Raw genomic sequence first — 17,942 nt, 5'->3', positions numbered from 1 at the left:
TTTTCTGGCTATCCAACAACCTTAGACAAATTATTATATTCTTTTTGGGCCTCAATTTTCTCATCTATTAAAAAGTGGAATTGGGCCAAATTATCTCTCTGGTTTATTACACTTCCAGGAATCTGTGAAATAAATACAATTAACTTGCTTTTTTCTTTTCTTTTCTTTTTTTTTTTTTTGATCTCCACATGGCTAAACATCTCTCAAAAGCCAGTACCCAAAGCCCCAGGGATAACCATAGGGCAGGATACCACAACCAGTCAAAACTTGGTTTGGGATTTTACTATGGAGTCTGTGGGTATTCTTGAGTGTATAAAAAGGATGTAAATTATTTTATGACCCATTAATAATAGAAGCACCAAGATAATGACAGCAGCAACAGCCACCTTAACTTATGTTTATCTAGCCTAGACCTTTAATCTCAACCCTAGCCACACATTAGAATCAACTGGATAGCTTTAAAATAAATAATTAAAAAAAAAAAAAAAAAAAAGAAATCCTGGATCCAAGACAAGACCAAATGAATCAGAATCTGTGGAAACAGGGTTTATGTTTTAAAGGCTCCCCAAATGATTCTGACGTACTATCAGAGCCAAGAACCACTGATTCAAACCCTTCTATCCAAGAAATGCAAAGCAGATGACATTGGTTGTGTAACCAAACATTAATAAATAAGAATAGTCCAGTGCTGCTATTTACTGACATACATTCTCAATTATATACAGAGACTTGTGTTTCTAAAAAAAAAAAAAAAAAAAGAGCTCTTTCCTTTTTGAGTACTGGCCCTGTTAGAAAAAGAAAATAACTTCCTAACATAATGAAGCAGTTCAAAGAAAGATTACTACAAATTTGCCCACCCCTGCAGAATCCCATATATCATCAAGATGGTTACAACAATGTTAATCAAAATAGTACAGAGACTGAAATTCCTCAACCTAACCCTCAAATACTTAAAAACCTAACATGGAGGAGGGACAGAAAAAAGTTGAGAGGGACATTTAGGAAAAGACACTACCAAAAGCTATACTCCATGCAAAATACATAATTTCATACTCATTTATGAAAGCTTCAAGTCCACTAACATAAGACAGGGTAAAGCACTCTTGGCTAAAATTATTCTTGCTCCTCCTCAGATCAAAATCAGTCAAACTAATAGGACAAGTTAAATAAGTAAACCATTAAAACTTCTCTCTTACCTCATGTGTAAGTCTAAGCTGTCCTGGAGGCTGGAGATCCCCAAATCAGAAAGCATATCTGAGCCAAGAGAGCCCACCTTCCCTTCCAGTAGGTCTAGCTTCAGTGAGTTGCTGATCTCATCCTCTGAGTTATCTTCAGACACAGAACCAATTATGAATCGGGAGTGCTGGTTCAGCTCCAGAGGTTTGGCCAAGGGAGATGGCTCATCCATTATTCCTTCAAAACAAGCTCTCAGAGCTGTGGAGAAAATGAAGAGTGAGCAAAGCAGTTATGGGTGATAATCTATATCTGAGGACAGCCAATTCATTTGGGTTCAACCTAATATGCCACAGCTGATGCTTGGAAGAAGGCAGAGTTTGAGCATTAGCTTCACTGGCTATTCTATTTCAGAGCCTTTGTTATCCACAAGGGAGAAAAATTGGGACTGTGGTAACTATGACTAAAAAATAAAAGCCACCTCGCTTTTCCCCAAACAAATCTCTCTCCAAAAAAAAAAAAAAAAACAAAAAACTGTAAGCCATACCCAATCCTTTAAACAATTTGGTAGTGTCCAAGAAATAATTATGATCAATGCAGAAACCTTTGTAGTAGATGAAAGCTACTTGTTGAACTATTACAATTTCTGTTGTTAGCACTGGGTAGTAGGTGTAGGGCAAGGGTCTGGGAGAGTGGTGATTGTTTGAAAATTGAACAAACTCTATCATCTGGTCCCAAACTCTATACTTGGATAGGCTATGAATTTTACATAAGTAATACCTTTAAAGCAAATTCCAGATGGGTATTTAATAATTTTTTTAAAAAACTTTACTTTTTCACCTTAAAAAAAGTCTACTTTTGGCTCCTCTGCATTGAGGTCAGCATAGAAAAAGAATGTACCACCAAATTTTAAATCTGTAATTAAAGTAATAAAAGTGTCATATTAATTAAATACTGTTTTCCTAGATATGGGACCTTACTGGTCAAAATTAGAATTGTCTAGCAATAGCAACTAGTTAATAAAGACCAAAATACAATTCAAAGCACACAACAATAAAAATCAAAACTAAATGAAATAATACACTCTGTCTTTCCAAAAGTCCATTAAAAAAACTTCAAAACTGCACATCAACTCAGTATTAAACAGTGTGTGGCCTGACCAACCATCTTCATTCAAAGTAAAGATTTCCAATCCTGATTATGAGGAGCTCTAAGATATGGTCTATTTTTTCACTGGCTTGATAAATAAAAGCAAAATCATTTTATTTTGAGCTTAGTAATAAACCTTATATGCTATAAGCCACTTTGAATTCTAAAGATTGGTAAGAAGCAATGTTCTTTGACACTGGACAACAATAAAACAACAAGATTTAAAAATGCTTGGGAATCACCAATTTGAAAAAAATTTACTTTTGCCAAAAAATAAGGATCTTAAGAGACAGATTCTAAGACCAGTAATAAACATGCACTACTTTTTGGTTGTAATTTATGAATAATTATTCATTTAGACGAAACAGTCTTTGTAAATGTTAGAACAGTGGTTCTCAAAAGATGGTTCCTGTACCACCACCACCAGCAGCATTGGCATCACCTGAGAACTTCTGAGAAGTTCAAATTCTCAGGCCCACCCCAGACCAACTGAATCAGAAACTCCAGGGTTTGGGCATAACAATCTGTGTCTTAACAAGTGCAAGGTATGAGAACCACTGTGCTAGAGGAATAGAACAGTAATAAAAAACTGCCTTAAATACCAAAAAACAAAACAAAACAAGACAAAAACAAAAACACACCTATAGACATTTCCTAAAAGTGAGCTGGAAAAGTTAACTTTTATTTTTGAAATTAGAATCAAATACAAAACTGGCATGCAACATGAAAAACTTGACATTTAAATTTACTACACATTTCTCCCTTAGAATAGCTTTCTTTTACAAACACACACACACACACACACACACACACACACACACACACAAGAAATGTCTCCAAACTTTATAGAGATTCACTTGCAGAACACTAAAAGAACATCAAATCATTTGAACAGAAAACAGAAAAAAAAAAAAAAAAAGGGAGGAAGGTACACTGGGAAAAAGTTCTAACAAGGACACTATTCTGAAGAATACCAATAGATACAGTAGCAAAAAGGCTACTTTTTCACATTTTATGGCTGTGAATATTCAAGCCTTTAAAAATGGAGACCAAAAAAATACACTACAGGAATACAACAGCATATTTGAAGAGGCAGAAGAAAGGATCAGTGAACTAGGGGATAGATCATGTGAAATCTTACAGTCAGAGGAACACATAGGAAAAAGAATGGAAAAAATGGAGCAGTGTCTCAGGGAATTGAATGACAGCATGAATCATGCAAATAGACACATCACAGGTGTCCCAGAAGAAGAAGAGAGGGGAATGGGGAAAGAAAGAATATTTGAGAAAATAATGGCTGAAAATTTCCCAACTCTCATAAAAGACAAAAAGGGACATGTCCAAGAAGTGCAACATACTCCAAACAGAATAAATCCTAATAGACTTACTCCAAGACACATACTAATCAGAACGTCACACGCCAAAGACAAAGAAAAAATTCTAAAAGCAGCAAGAGAAAAGCAATTCATTACCTATGAGGGACGCTCAGTAAGACTAAGTCTTGATTTCTCATCAGAACCGTGGAGGCGAGAAGGCAATGGTATAATATCTTTAGGGTAATGAAAGGAAAACACTGCCAGCCAAGAATTCTTCATCTGGCAAAACTATCTTTCAAAAATGAGTTTAAAACCCATAACATTTTGTTCATACTTCTATTATAGCATTTAAAACATTAGCTGTTATTGTTTGCATAGCTTCCTTTATTACTATACAAGCTCACTGAAGGGACCATGTCTTATTTTCTGATGCTTTATTCTTAGTAGGTACAACATAAGTACTCATAAATGTTTTGAATAAGTGAATGAATAGCACTGTCACAAACAGATTTCTTATATAGCCCTGAAATCAGTTCCCCAGAATAGCTTCTAACTACTGAGACCAGCAGAGAACAAAATAAATTTTTTGTCACATGAAAAAAAAAAAAAAAAAAAAAAAATGAGTTTAAAAGATTCACAGATAAACAGAAACTGAGAGAGTTCATTAACAAGAGACATTCCCTTCAAGAAATACTAAAGGGGGTGACACAGGCTGAAAGGACAGGATAGAGAGGCTTGAAGGAGAGTACAGAAATGAAGAATATCAGTAAGGGTAACTAAAAGGGTAAAAGGAACAAAAATAAGAAAAATTAAAAGTCAAAAGATAAAACGTTTGAAGTAAATAATGCCTTTCACTAATAACACAAGCCAAAAGCCAAAAGATAAAATAACACTGGAGCCAAAAGCCAAAAGATAAAATGTTTGAAGTAAGTAATGCCTTTCACTAATAACACTGAATGCTAATGGATTAAACTCCCAATCAAAAAACACATTGGCAGAATGGATAAAAAAAATATGATCCCTCTATATGCTGTCTACAAGAGACTCACCATAAAACCAAGGACCCAAATAGGTTTAAAGTGAAAAGTTGAAAAAAGACATTCCATGCAAACAGTAACCAGAAAAGAGCTGGGGAAGCTAAAATTAAATTGGACAAAATAGACTTCAAATACAAAACTGTTAAAAGAGGCAAAGAAGGACAAAGTATTAAGAAAACAACTATAAATATTTATGAACATAACCATGATGCCCCAAAATACATGATGCATACGATGGAAACACTGAAGGAAGAAATAAACATCTCTACACTAATAGTTGGAAACTTCAAAACACCACTCTCATTACTAGATAGAGGATCAATAAGGAAACACACTATTTGAATAACATGATGAATGAACTAGCTCTAACAGGTTATATATATATATACAGTATATATATATACATATGCACACATATATATACTAACAGATTTTATATATATATATAAATATACACACACACACATACATACATACATAACATTTCACCCCCAAACAGTAGGATATACATCTTCTCAAGGGCCAATGGATCATTCTCCAGGATAGACCACATGTTGGCCCACAAAACAGGTCTCAATAAATGTAAAATGATTGAAGGTATACACAGCACTTTCTCTGATCATAATAGAACGAAGCTGGGAATAAATAACCACCAGAGAACCAGAAAATTCACAAATATATGTAGGTTAAACAACACACTCTTACACAATCAGTGCACAAAGAAGAAACTAAAGAAAAACCAGTATATATTTCGCAATGGATGAAAACTATCAAAATGCATGGGCTGTGACAGAAGCAGTGCTGAAAGGGAAATGTATAGCCTTAAATGACTACATTAAAAAAGAAGAAAGATTGGGAGGGCCATGTGGATCACACTTCCCTTTTCCAGTGTATGGATGGATGAGTAGAAAAACGGGGGCAAAAAATAAAAAAAAGCACCCAGTGTTCTTTTTTACTTTAACTGTTCTTTTTCACTTTAATTTTTATTCTTATTATTTTTGTGTGTGTGGTAATGAAAATGTTCAAAAATTAAATTTGGTGATGGAAGCACAGCTATGTGGTGGTACTTTGAAGAGCTGATTGTATGCTTTGTATGACTGCATGGTATGTGAATATATCTCAAAAAAACTGAATTATTTAAAAAAATAATAAATGAAATAAGGATAAACGTGCACGCGCAAAAAAAAAGCCAACTGTGTGCAAACTTTTACACCCTTAGAGAAGCGACTGCTGCCAAATGCTTCAAATATCACTGGAATAATTCAGACTATGTGCTTTCCACACTTATCCCACAACAACATTATCAAGTAGTACCATTATTATCCTCCTTTTCAAAAAAAAAAAAAAGAAGAAGAAAGAGCTAAGAAAAACGACCAAGACCAAACTGCACACTTGGAGGAACTAGAATAAGAACACAAGCTAAACCCAAAGCAAGCAGAAGGAAAGAAATGACAAAAAAAAAAAAAAAAAAAAAGCAGAAAATGAAATAGAGAATAAAAAAACAATAGAGAGCATTAACCAAACCAAAAGTTGGTTCTTTGAAAAGATCAGTAAAACTAACAAATGTTTAGCTAGACTGACAAAGACAAAAAGAGAGAAAATGCAAATAAATAGTCACAAATGAGAGGGAGGACCTTATTACTGACCCCACAGAAATAAAAAAGATCATAAGAGGATACTATGAACAACTATGCCAACTAGACAACTTAAATGAAATGGACAACTTCCTAGAAACACATGAACAACATACACTGACTAGAGAATAGAAGACCTCAATAAACCAATCAGAAGTAAAGAGATTGAATCAGTTATCAAAAACATCCCAAAAAAGAAAAGGCCAGGACAAGATGGCTTCACAAGTGAATTCCACCAATCATTCAAAGAAGAATTAATACAAATCCTGCTCAAACTCTTCCAAAAAATTGAAAAGGGAACACAACCTTACTCATTCTATGAAGTCAACATCACCCTAATACCAAAGTCTCATAAAGACACTACAAGAAAATTATGGAACAATTTCTCTAATGAATACAGATGCAAAAATACTCAACAAAATACTTGCAAATTGAATCCAGTAGCACATTAAAAGAATTATACACCACGATCCAGTGGGTTTTATTCCAGGTATGCAAGGGTGGTTCGACACAAGAAAATCTATTAATGTAATACACTTCATTAATAAATTGAAGGGGAAAAAACACATGATCATCTGAATGGACACAGAAAAGGCATCTGAAAAAATTCAGCAACCTCTCTTGATAAAAACACTTCAAAAGACAGGAATCGAAGGAAACTTCCTCAACACAGTTAGGGCATATATGAAAAACCACTGCTAACATCATACTCAATGGTGAAAGACTGAATGCTTTCCCTCTAAGATCAGGAAGAAGATAAGGATGCACACTGTCACCACTGTTACTTAATATTGTACTGGAAGTTCTTGTCAGAGCAGTTAGGCAAGAAAAACAAATAAAAGACATCCAAATTGTAAAAGAAGTAAAACTTTCACTATTTGCAGATGACATGATCTTATACAAAGTGCTCAAAAATCTACTAGAGCTAATGAACGAGTTCAGCAAAGTGGGGGGATATAAGAATGACACACAAAAATCAGTATTGTTTCTACACACTAGTAATGAGCAACCTGAGGAGGAAATAAAGAAAAAAATTCCATTTACAATAGTGTGCCGATTTATATGTATAGTGTCCCCCAGAAAAAGCCATGTTCTTTGGTGCAGTCTTGTGGGGGCAGATGTATTAGGGTTGATTAGGTTGGAACGTTTGGATTGGGTTGTTCCCATGGAGTTGTGCCCTACCCAACTGTGGGTGATAACTCTGGTTGGATGGTTTCCATGGAGGTGTGGCTCTGTCCATTCAGCATGGGCCTTGACTGGTTTACTAGAGCACTATATAAGCTCAGGCAGAAGGAACAAGCTTGCTACAGCCAAAAGGGACACTTTGAAAAATGCACAGGAGCTGAAAGAGTAGCTGTAGCTGAGACAGACATTTTGAAGACGGCCGTTGGAAGGAAGCTGATGCAGGCATTTTGGAGAACACCATTTTGAAACACAACCTGGGAGCAAGCAGATGCCAGCCATGTGCCTTCCCAGCTAACAGAAGTTTCCCGGATGCCATTGGCCATCCTCCAGTGAAGGTACCCGATTGTTGATGCGTTACCCTGGACACTTTATGGCCTTAAGACTATAACTGTGTAACCAAATAAAGCCCCTTTTATAAAAGCCAATCCATTTCTGGTGTTTTGCATTCTGGAAGTATTAGCAAACTAGAACAAGTAGCAACTAAGAGAATCAAATATGTAGGAATAAATCTAACGAAGGATGTAAAGCACCTATACACAGAAAATTACAAAATATTGCTAAAAGAAATCAAAGAAGTCCTAAATAAACAGAAGTATATTCTGTGTTCATGGATTAGAAGACTAAATATAGTTAAAAGGTTAATTCTACCCAAATTGATTTACAGATTCAAAAAATTCTAACAGCCTACTTTGCAGAAATGGAAAAGCCAATCATCGGATTCATTTGGAAGGGCTAGGGGCCCCAAATAGCCAAAAACATCTTGAGAAAGAAGAACAAATTTGGAGGACTCACACTTCCTGGTTGTAAAGCATATTATAAAGTTATGATGATCAAAACAGCATGGCACTGGCATAAAGATAGATATATAGACCAATGGAATCAAATTGAGAGTTCAGAAATAGACCCTCTGTGGTTTGATGTGCTGAGCCCTCGAGCACGGGACTTGCCCCTATGAAGCTCATTACCACAAAGGAGAGTCTAAAGTTCTATGTAATGGTGCCTAAGAGTCTCCCCCTGAGTACCTCTTTGTTGCTCAGATGTGGCCCTCTCTCTCTCTAACTGAGCCATCTCGACAGGTGAACTCACTGCCCTCCCCCCTACATGGGACCCGACTCCCAGGGGTGTAAATCTCCCTGGCAATGCAGAGTATGACTCCCGGGGATGAATGTGGACCTGACATTGTGGGACTGAGAGTATCTTCTTGACCAAAAGGGGGATGCAAAATGAGACGAAATAGTTTCAGTGGCTGAGAGATTCCAAATGGAGTCGAGAGGTCACTCTGGTGGACATTCTTATGCACTGTATAGATAACACCTCTTAGGTTTTAATGTATTGGAATAGCTAGAAGTAAATACCTGAAACTACCAAACTCCAACCCAGCAGTCTGGACTCCTGAAGACAATTATATAATAATGTAGATTACAAGGGGTGACAGTGTGATCGTGAAGACCTTGTGGATCACACCCCCTTTACCTATTGTATGGATGAGTAGAAAAATGGGGATAAAAACTAAAGGACAAATGAGGTGGGATGGGGGGATGATTTGGGTGTTCTTTTTTCACTTTTATTTTTTATTCTTGTTCTGGTTCTTTCTGATGTAAGGAAAATGTTCAGAGATAGATTGTGGTGATGAACGCATAACTATGTTATCATACTGTGGACAGTGGATTGTATACCATGGATGATTGTATGGTGTGTGAATGTATTTCAATAAAACTGAATTTAATAAAAAAAAAAAAAAAAAAAAAAGAAATTGACCCTCAGCTCCCATCTATGGTCAAGTGATTTTTGACAAGGCTGCCAAATCCACTCAACTGGGACAGAACAGTCTCTTCAATAAAAGATGCTTGGAGAACTGAGTATCTGTATCCAAAAGAATGAAAAAGGACCTGTATCTTACACATTATACAAAAATTAACTCTAGATAGATCAAAGACCAAAATATAAGAGCTAGGACCATAAAACTCCTAGAAGAAAATATAGGAAAATATCTTCAAGATCTTGTGGTAGAAGGTGATTTCTTAGACTTTACACTCAAAACACAAGCAACAAAAGAAGCAATAGATAAATGGGATCTCTTCAAAATCAAATACTTTTGTGTTTCAAAGAACTTTGTCAGAGGGTGAAAAGGCAGCCTACTCAATGGGAGAAAATATTCAGAAACCACATATCTGATGAGCGTTTAATATCCAGAGTATATAGAGAAATCCTACAACTCAACAATAAAAAGACAAATAAAAAATGGGCAAAATACTTGAACAGACACTTGTATTTTAACAAACAGTTAAAAAAAACACATGAAAAGATGCTCAGCTTCTCTAACTATTAGGGAAATGCAAATCAAAATAACAATGAGATACTGTTTTACACTTACTAGAATGGTCACTATCAAAAACATAAAAACCTGCAAGTGTTGGAGAAGATATGGAGAAATACAGATACTTATTCACTGTTGGTGGGAATGTAGAATGGTACAGCCACTGTGGAAGACAGTTTGGCGGTTCCTCAGAAAGCTAAGTATAGAATTACCATAAGACCTGGCAATTCCTCTACTAGATATATACCCCAAAGGATTGAAAACAGGGACTAGAGCAGATATTTGCACACCAATATTCATGGGGGCATTAAGCACAATTGCCAAAAGAGGGAAGCAACTTGAACGTCCATCAATCAATGAATGGATAAACAAAATGTGGTGTGTGTGTGTATACACACACACATATATATATATATATATATATATATATGTATACACACACGTATATATATTCAGCATTAAAAAGGAACAAATGGAGAGGTGGGGCAAGATGACGGCACAGAGAGGCATGGAATTTAGTTAGTCCTCTAGAGCAACTAGTAAATAGCCAAGAACAACCAGTAAATAGTCAATTGCTGGGGGACATCCGTAACTGCTCATACATCGTACACCAGTCAGGAATGGGTAGAACAGCTGAGATCACAGCATAAAGAAAGTAAAAACTGCAGACCAGTGCCCCTCCTCATGACACGGCAGGCCAAGCTGCAAAACTTCTGCTGTGTAAGAAAGAAGCAGTCCCTGTTGGAGCAGGGAGGGGTGACTCAGCCAAGCTCCAATGGCGGTTTTAATTAAAAAAATTTGGACTACTGAATACAACACATAATCACAGATAGGCCCTGAACAAACAGGAATCTGTGGTTCCTCCCAGAAGGGCTGAAGAGAAAAACAAAAAAAAAGAAAAAAAAAAAACTACACACACAAACACACACACACATATAATTATATAAAAACAGAGGCTTTTGGAGATGGATGAGCTCAGAGTGTTGGAGAACTATGCCTCCCCAAAAAGGGGCACAGAGAACTGGGTACAAACTCCGGTCAACTGGCAAAACTGAGTGGCTGGAGACTGGCTATGAAAAGGGCCTTTTGCTCTTTTTCCGTTTTTCTTCTCTCACTCTAAGCAGCTCGTAAGAGAAGGCCTCAGGCATTTTCAATTGGCAGAGGCTGACCAGGCAAGGGTGGAGTTAAGTGAGTCAGAGAGACAAAGGAGGAATTCAAGTGTAGAAAATAACTCCTGAAGGGTGTACCTTCCTTAAGAAAAGGGGGGCAGGACCCAGCTCAAGTGACAGCCCTCCCTCAGGGAACTCAGACCCCAGGGCTTGGGGGAAGACAACAAATAAACCAGAAACAACCTAAGCTTGGCTTCTTACACCCTCGGCCTGGTCAGGACTGGGTCCTCTGTGAAGCAAAGCGACTGTACCTCTTTATGCTGGTGGGGAGTTGTGGGCTGACAGGCACCACCTGCTGGGCAGGATAGGAAAAGCACCGAGTTTAGAGGCTTCATGGGAAAGTCTGAAAACCTGCTGCTCAGGGAAACTTGAAACTGATAACACCTTCCTCTTGAGACCTGGGCTGCTATGGTCTGGGAAAATCTGATTGGAGTAATCAAGGAAACCAGATGCCTAGACAACAGAAGATTTTGAGTCACCTTAGGAAAAAACAAAGATATGGCCCAGTCAAAGGAACAAACTTACACCTCAACTGAGACACAGGAATTGAAACAACTAATTAAATATCTTCAAATAAATATGCTAAATCAATTCAAAAATCAAATTGAGTTGAGGGAAGATATGGCAAAACAGATGAAGGATATAAAGAAGACATTGGGTGAACATAAGAAGGAAATCGAAAGTGTGAAAAAAACAATTGGCAGAATTTATGGAAATGAAAAGCACAATACAAGAGATAAAAAAATACAATGGAGACATACAACAGCAGATTTAAAAAGACAGAAGAAAAGATTCACGAACTAGAGGCCAGGACACCTGAAATCCTACAGGCAAAAGAGGAGCTAGGGAAAAGATGGAAAAATATGAGCAGCTGCTTAAAAAATTGAATGACAACATGAAGCACATGAATGTACATGTCATAGATGTCCCAGAAGAAGAGAAGGGAAAAGGGGCAGAAACAATAATGGAGGAAATAATCACTGAAAAACTTCCCATCTCTTATGAAAGAAATAAAATACAGATCCAAGAAAGACAGCATGCCCCAAACAGAAAAGATCCAAATAGATCTACGCCAAGACATTTAAAAATCAGATTATTGGGGGAGATCTAAGATGGCGGCATAGAGAGAAGTGGAAGCTAAGTAGTCCCCTTGGAACAACTAAAAAAAAACCAGAAACAACTAGTAAATAATCCAGAATAACTGCAGGAGAACAGGTGAACGTCCAATCATCATACACCAACCTGATTTGGGAGGAATGCCCGAGATCACAGCACAAAATCTGTAAGTAAGAACTGCGGATCCAAATAGGGAGACCCCTCCCCCAGAGACTGAGCTACAAAGCCTCATAGTGCCAGAGAGAAGCTTTCTCCCAGAGAGTGAATATAGCTCAGCTGAGCTCCAACTGGGGTTTTAATTAGCGAGTGTGAACTGCTCACTATGAGGTGTGAATCCCCAACAAGTAGACAGAGGCTTTGGGTGACGACTGACCTTGGAGAGCCGAAGGGTCACCTCAGACTAGCTCTGTTCCTTTTTCAACTCAGTGGAGAAAGCCTCGGCCATTTTGAGTTCCCAGTTCTGTGACCCAGACAAGGGTGTGGCACAGGCAGAGAGAGACCACTGAAATGCTAATGACCTCCCCCTAAGGCATCCATCTTCTCTAAAGAGGAAAGGGGTGGGGCCCAGCTTTACTGCCTGCCTTTCATTCAGAACTTACACTAGTCAAGAATGATAGGCTAATCTTTGCATCAGGGAGACAGCCTCCCTGCATGGCCCAGCAGCCCTAGGCTTAGCTTGAGGGACGACGTGCACAACCTTCCCTCAGCAGAGGTCCTGGAAGATCACAGCTGAGAAGGGGGGCCTGCCTGGAAAACCCAAGGACGCTATGTCAATGCCAGTGGTATGTGGGTCAGTGACAGAAAATCTGGGGCAAAACTGAAATGAAGGCTTAGACTCTTGCGGCGGCCTTGAATCTCCGGGAAACTGGCGGATTTGAAAATTAAAGCTGCCCTTCCTCCCTGGCCACCCGTACACGCGCCCCACATTCAGGGCGGATGGCTCCAACAACACACCCAAACTGAGTTCCCCAACTGAACCCCACAAGAATCATTTCCCCACACACCACAGAGACAGAGTTAGGGAGAACTGACTGGAGGTGTATAGGTGACTCACAGACACCATCTGCTGGCTACTTAGAGAAAGTGTATGCCAAGAAACTGTGTTTCTGAAAAATTAGATTGGTATCTTTTTTTTTTACAATTTGAAAGAACACTATCAAGCAAAGCAAATGCCAAGAGGCAAAAAAACAACAGAAAATCTTAATGCATATGATAAAACCAGACGATATGGAAAATCCAACTCCAAACTCCCAAATCAAAATATCAGAAGAAGCACAGTACTTAGCAAAATTAATCAAAGAACTACAATCGAGGAACGAAAACATGGCAAAGGATTTAAAGGACATCAAGAAGACCATGGCCCAGGATATAAGTGACATAAAGAAGACCCTAGAAGAGCATAAAGAAGATATTGCAAGAGTAAATAAAAAAATAGAAGATCTCATGGAAATAAAAGAAGCTGTTGGCCAATTTAAAAAGACTCTGGATATTCACAATACAAGATTAGAGGAAGCTGAACAACATCTCAGTGTCCTAGAAGTCCACAGAACAGAAAATGAAAGAACAAAAGAAAGAATGGAGAAAAAAATCAAAAAAAATCAAAATGGATCTCAGGGATACGATAGATAAAATAAAACGTCCAAACTTAAGACTTATTGGTGTCCAAGAAGGGGAAGAGAAGGGTAAAGGTCTAGAAAGAGTCTTCAAAGAAATTGTTGGGGAAAACTTCCCCAACCTTCTACACAATATAAATACACAAAGCATAAATGCCCAGCGAACTCCAAATAGAATAAATCCAAATAAACCCACTCCGAGACATATTCTGATCAGACTCCCAAGTACTGAAGAGAAGGAGCAAGTTCTGAAAGCAGCAAGAGAAAAGCAATTCACCACATAAAAAGGAAACAACATAAGACTAAGTTGTGACTACTCAGCGGCCACCATGGAGGTGAGAAGGCAGTGGCATGACATATTTAAAATTCTGAGAGAAAAACTTCCAACCAAGAATACTTTATCCAGCAAAACTTCCTTCAAATTTGAGGGAGAGCTTAAAATTTTCACAGACAAACAAATGCTGAGAGACTTTGCCAATAAAAGACCTGCCCTACTTCAGATTCTAAAGGGAGCCCTACCAACAGAGAAACAAAGAAAGGAGAAAAAGATATAGAGAATTTTAACAGACATATATAGTACCTTACATCCCAAATCACCAGGACACTCATTTTTCTCTAGTGATCACGGATCTTTCTCCAGAAGAGACCATAAGCTGGGACATAAAAAAGCCTCAAGAAATAAAAAAAAAAAAAAAAAAAAAATTGAATATACTCAAAGCACATTCTCCAACCACAATGGAATACAAATAGAAGTCAATAATTTTTGAACTGTAACTCCACTATTTACTTCCGACATGATATAAATTACACGAACTCTAATGACAAATCAGTGGTTTTGAACTCAGTGTAAAATATGTAATTTTAGACAACTATATAAAGGTGGGGGAATGGAGGAGTATAGGAACATAGTTTATGTGTCCTATTGAAGTGAAGGTGGTATCAAAAAAAAACAAGACTGAAATGGATTTAAGAGGTTAATTTTAACCCCCACAGCAAACACAAAGAAATTATCAGAGAATATAACCATAGAGATGAAATGTACAGTTTGGGTTAAGAGAAATGGGGGAAGGGGCAATGGGGAGTTAAGAAATCAGTGTGGACTTGCTGTTTGAGGTGAAGGGAAATTTCTAGTAATGGATGGTGGGAAAGAGCATTACAACATTCTAAATGTGATTAATCCCACTAATGGAAGGCTAGGGAGGGGGTGGAATGGGAAGATTTAGGTGGTACATATGTTTCCACAACTGAAAAAAAAAAAAAAAGTCTAAATAGATGACAATTGAATGCCAAGGATTAACTTGGATAGGATTGGAGGATAGAGGACAGGTGGCTCAAAGGGACACAGTGGAGACATAAGGTAGAGGAAATATAGAATGTAAGCTTTGTATCATTGTTGAATCTCTTGTACTTCGTAGCGGCGCTTAATGGGATTGCATAAAAGAATATTCTTGTTCATGGGAAGTATATACGTGGATTATAGTGTATGTTCAAGGATGTGTGCAGCTAGCTCTCATATGTTCAGAAAACAGAGCAATATATGATGGATGATAGAGAGGGAGGGAAAGAAATAGCGATGTGACAGTATGTTAAAATTGGTGGACTGAGCTATTGGGGGAGGGGGGTCAGGGTATGATGGAATTCTTTGTATGGGGTTAGTATTGTTTTTGCAACTGTTCCTATAACTTTGAATTTATTTCAAAATAAAAAAAGAAAAAAAAATCAGATTATCAAATGTTAGAGACAAAGAGAGAATTCTGAAAGCAGCAAGAGAAAAGCGATCCATCACATAAAAGGGAAGCTCGAAAAGACTATATGCTTACTTCTCAGCAGAAACCATGGGAGACAAGAAGGCAGTGGTATGATATATTTAAGATACTGAACGAGAGGAACTATCAACCAAGAATTCTATATCTGGCGAAGCTGTCGTTCAAAAATGAGGGAGAGTATAAAATATTCTCAGACAGACAGACACTGAGAGAGCTTATGAACAAGATACCTGCTCTACAGGAAATACTAAAGGGAGCACTACAGACATATAGGAAAAGACAGAAGAGAGAGGTCTGGAGCACAATATTGCATGATGGTAAGACAATAATTTAAGTACACTGAACAAAGATGACTATGAGTAAGGTTGAGGGAGGAAGGTTAGGAGTAGGTAGGATGACAGGGGGAAGGACAGAAGATAAAGACTGGGACTGTATAACTTAGCCAAACCTGGAGTGTTCAATGATTGTGATTAAACGTATAAAGATGTTTTTGCATGAGGGAAAACGACTGTCAAATTTGCAAGCTGTTAAAAATGGAGTAGTATTGGAGGAAAAAAATACAATCAATGTAAACTAGAGTTTATAGTTAACGGTAACATTATAATATGCTTCCATGAATTGTAACAAAGACAATATACCAAAACTAAATGTCTATAAGAGGGATATAAGGGAGGGGTATGAGGATTCTTGGTATTGGTGCTGTCTGACTTCTTTATTGTATTTTATTTTATTTTTTCTTTTGTTGCTTTTTAGTTGTCACCTTTTTTTTCCTTTCTTTTTCTCTTTTCTTTTTACTTTCTCACCTCTTCCTCTTTCTTTGTGGAAGAAATGGAAATGTCCTTATATAGATAGTATTGGTGAATGCATAACTATGTGATTATACAGGGAACCACTGATTGTTTACTTAAGATAGAATGTATGGTGTACAAATAAAACCCTCTAAAAAAATAAAACAGAGGGATACAAATGCTGGAGAAAATGTGGAGAAAGGGATGTACCTAACCACCGTTGGTAGGGAAGGAGAATGATGCAGCTCATCTGGAGGGCAGTGCGGTGGTTCCACAGGAAGCTAAGCATGGGGTTGCCATATGGTCCTGCAAGTTGTTTATTGGGCATATACTTGGAATAACTGAAAACAGGGACATGAAGGGACATTTGCACAGTGGGGTTTATGGTGACAGTATTCACAATTTGCAGTGGATGGAGATAACCTAAGGGTATATTGACTGATGAATGGAATGGTGATCTGTGAATGGAATATTGAATTCCTACAAGACGGAGTGAAGTTGTGAGGTGAATGGACATTGAGGACAGTATGTTGAGTGAAATAAACCAGAAATGAAACAAAAATATTATAATGCCTCATTAATATAAACTAAATATAAAGTGCAAACTCTGAGAATTCAGTCTAAGAGCATAGGTTATCAGGGGAAGGCTTATTGTGAAGGTTCCTAGACTGTAAGCAGTTACATCTATCCCTGAGCCGTAATGGTTATTTCTAAACTCTGAGTTGCTGAGCTGTTAGTGTATAATCTGGTCAGTCCCTGGAACTCTGGGTATCTGTGTAACACCTGAGACTAAGAGCCAGAGTCTGGCAGCTATAAATGTCACCATTACCCCATACAACAAATGTTAAGCAGTCTGAAAAAAGAGATCAGACTTAGATTAGAGATATGAATGAAACGGACTTGGTTAGGACTAAGGTAGTCAGACTGAAGGGTAAAGGATGATATCGACAGCGTTTTTTGAAGCTTCACCTTCCATGTGGGACCAAAGTAAGAGCTGTTTATTAGGTGCAAGATCTATATTCTTTGTAACACATTATATAATTTGACTTGTATGGTCAGTTTATTCAAACATCATAATTACATGGTGCACTGATTGGGGAGTGAGGTCTGGTTGGTTTGTGCAGGTTAGTGTGATGTCCCAATATATCCCAAAACAATTCTGGCAGAGAATGAAGATGTATTTGCAAAGCCCCCTTGAGGGACTGTGGGAAAATGTGGAAATATTAAATTTCCCCACTTGGGGAATTAATGATATTCTCACAATCATTGGGGGCTACCAAATTAAAACTCTGAGCCCTCAATCTTGGGGCTTGCCATTATGAAGTCTGTTACTACAAGGGAGAGGCTAAGCCTACTTAAAATGGTGCCTAAGACTCACCACCAGAGATCCTCTTTTTTTGCTCATAATTGGCCTCTCTCTTTAAGCCAACTCTGCAGGTAAACTCACTGCCCTCCCCCCTACCTGGAACATGACTCCCAGGGGTGTGGAACTCCCTGACAATGAGGGACATGATTTGCGGTGATGAGCTTGGTCTTGGCATTTAGGGATTGAGAAAACCTTCTTGGACCAAAAGAGGGAAACAAAATGAAACAAAATAAAGTTTTAGTGGCTGAGAGATCTCAAATAGTCGAAAGGTCATTCTGGAGGTTACTTTTAGGCATTATATAGATATCCCTTT

General features: G+C 37.7%; 1 protein-coding gene across 8 annotated transcripts in view; it reads right to left on the bottom strand.

Annotated features, from left to right (window-relative positions):
* ACACA (acetyl-CoA carboxylase alpha) overlaps window positions 1-17,942 on the bottom strand; it is a 371,031-nt gene that overhangs the window by 214,296 nt on the left and 138,793 nt on the right. For all 8 annotated transcript variants that reach the window (XM_037808139.1, XM_037808140.1, XM_037808142.1 and 5 more), the window contains one exon: window positions 1,197-1,434. In XM_037808139.1, the coding sequence (XP_037664067.1) occupies window positions 1,197-1,408 (212 nt within the window). In that variant the 5' untranslated portion in view covers window positions 1,409-1,434. The remainder of the gene's footprint in view (window positions 1-1,196; window positions 1,435-17,942) is intronic.

Source organism: Choloepus didactylus, chromosome 18 (genome assembly GCF_015220235.1).
Source record: "Choloepus didactylus isolate mChoDid1 chromosome 18, mChoDid1.pri, whole genome shotgun sequence".
Taxonomy (NCBI): Eukaryota; Metazoa; Chordata; class Mammalia; order Pilosa; family Megalonychidae; genus Choloepus; species Choloepus didactylus.
This window is presented reverse-complemented; position numbering and strand designations above follow the sequence as displayed.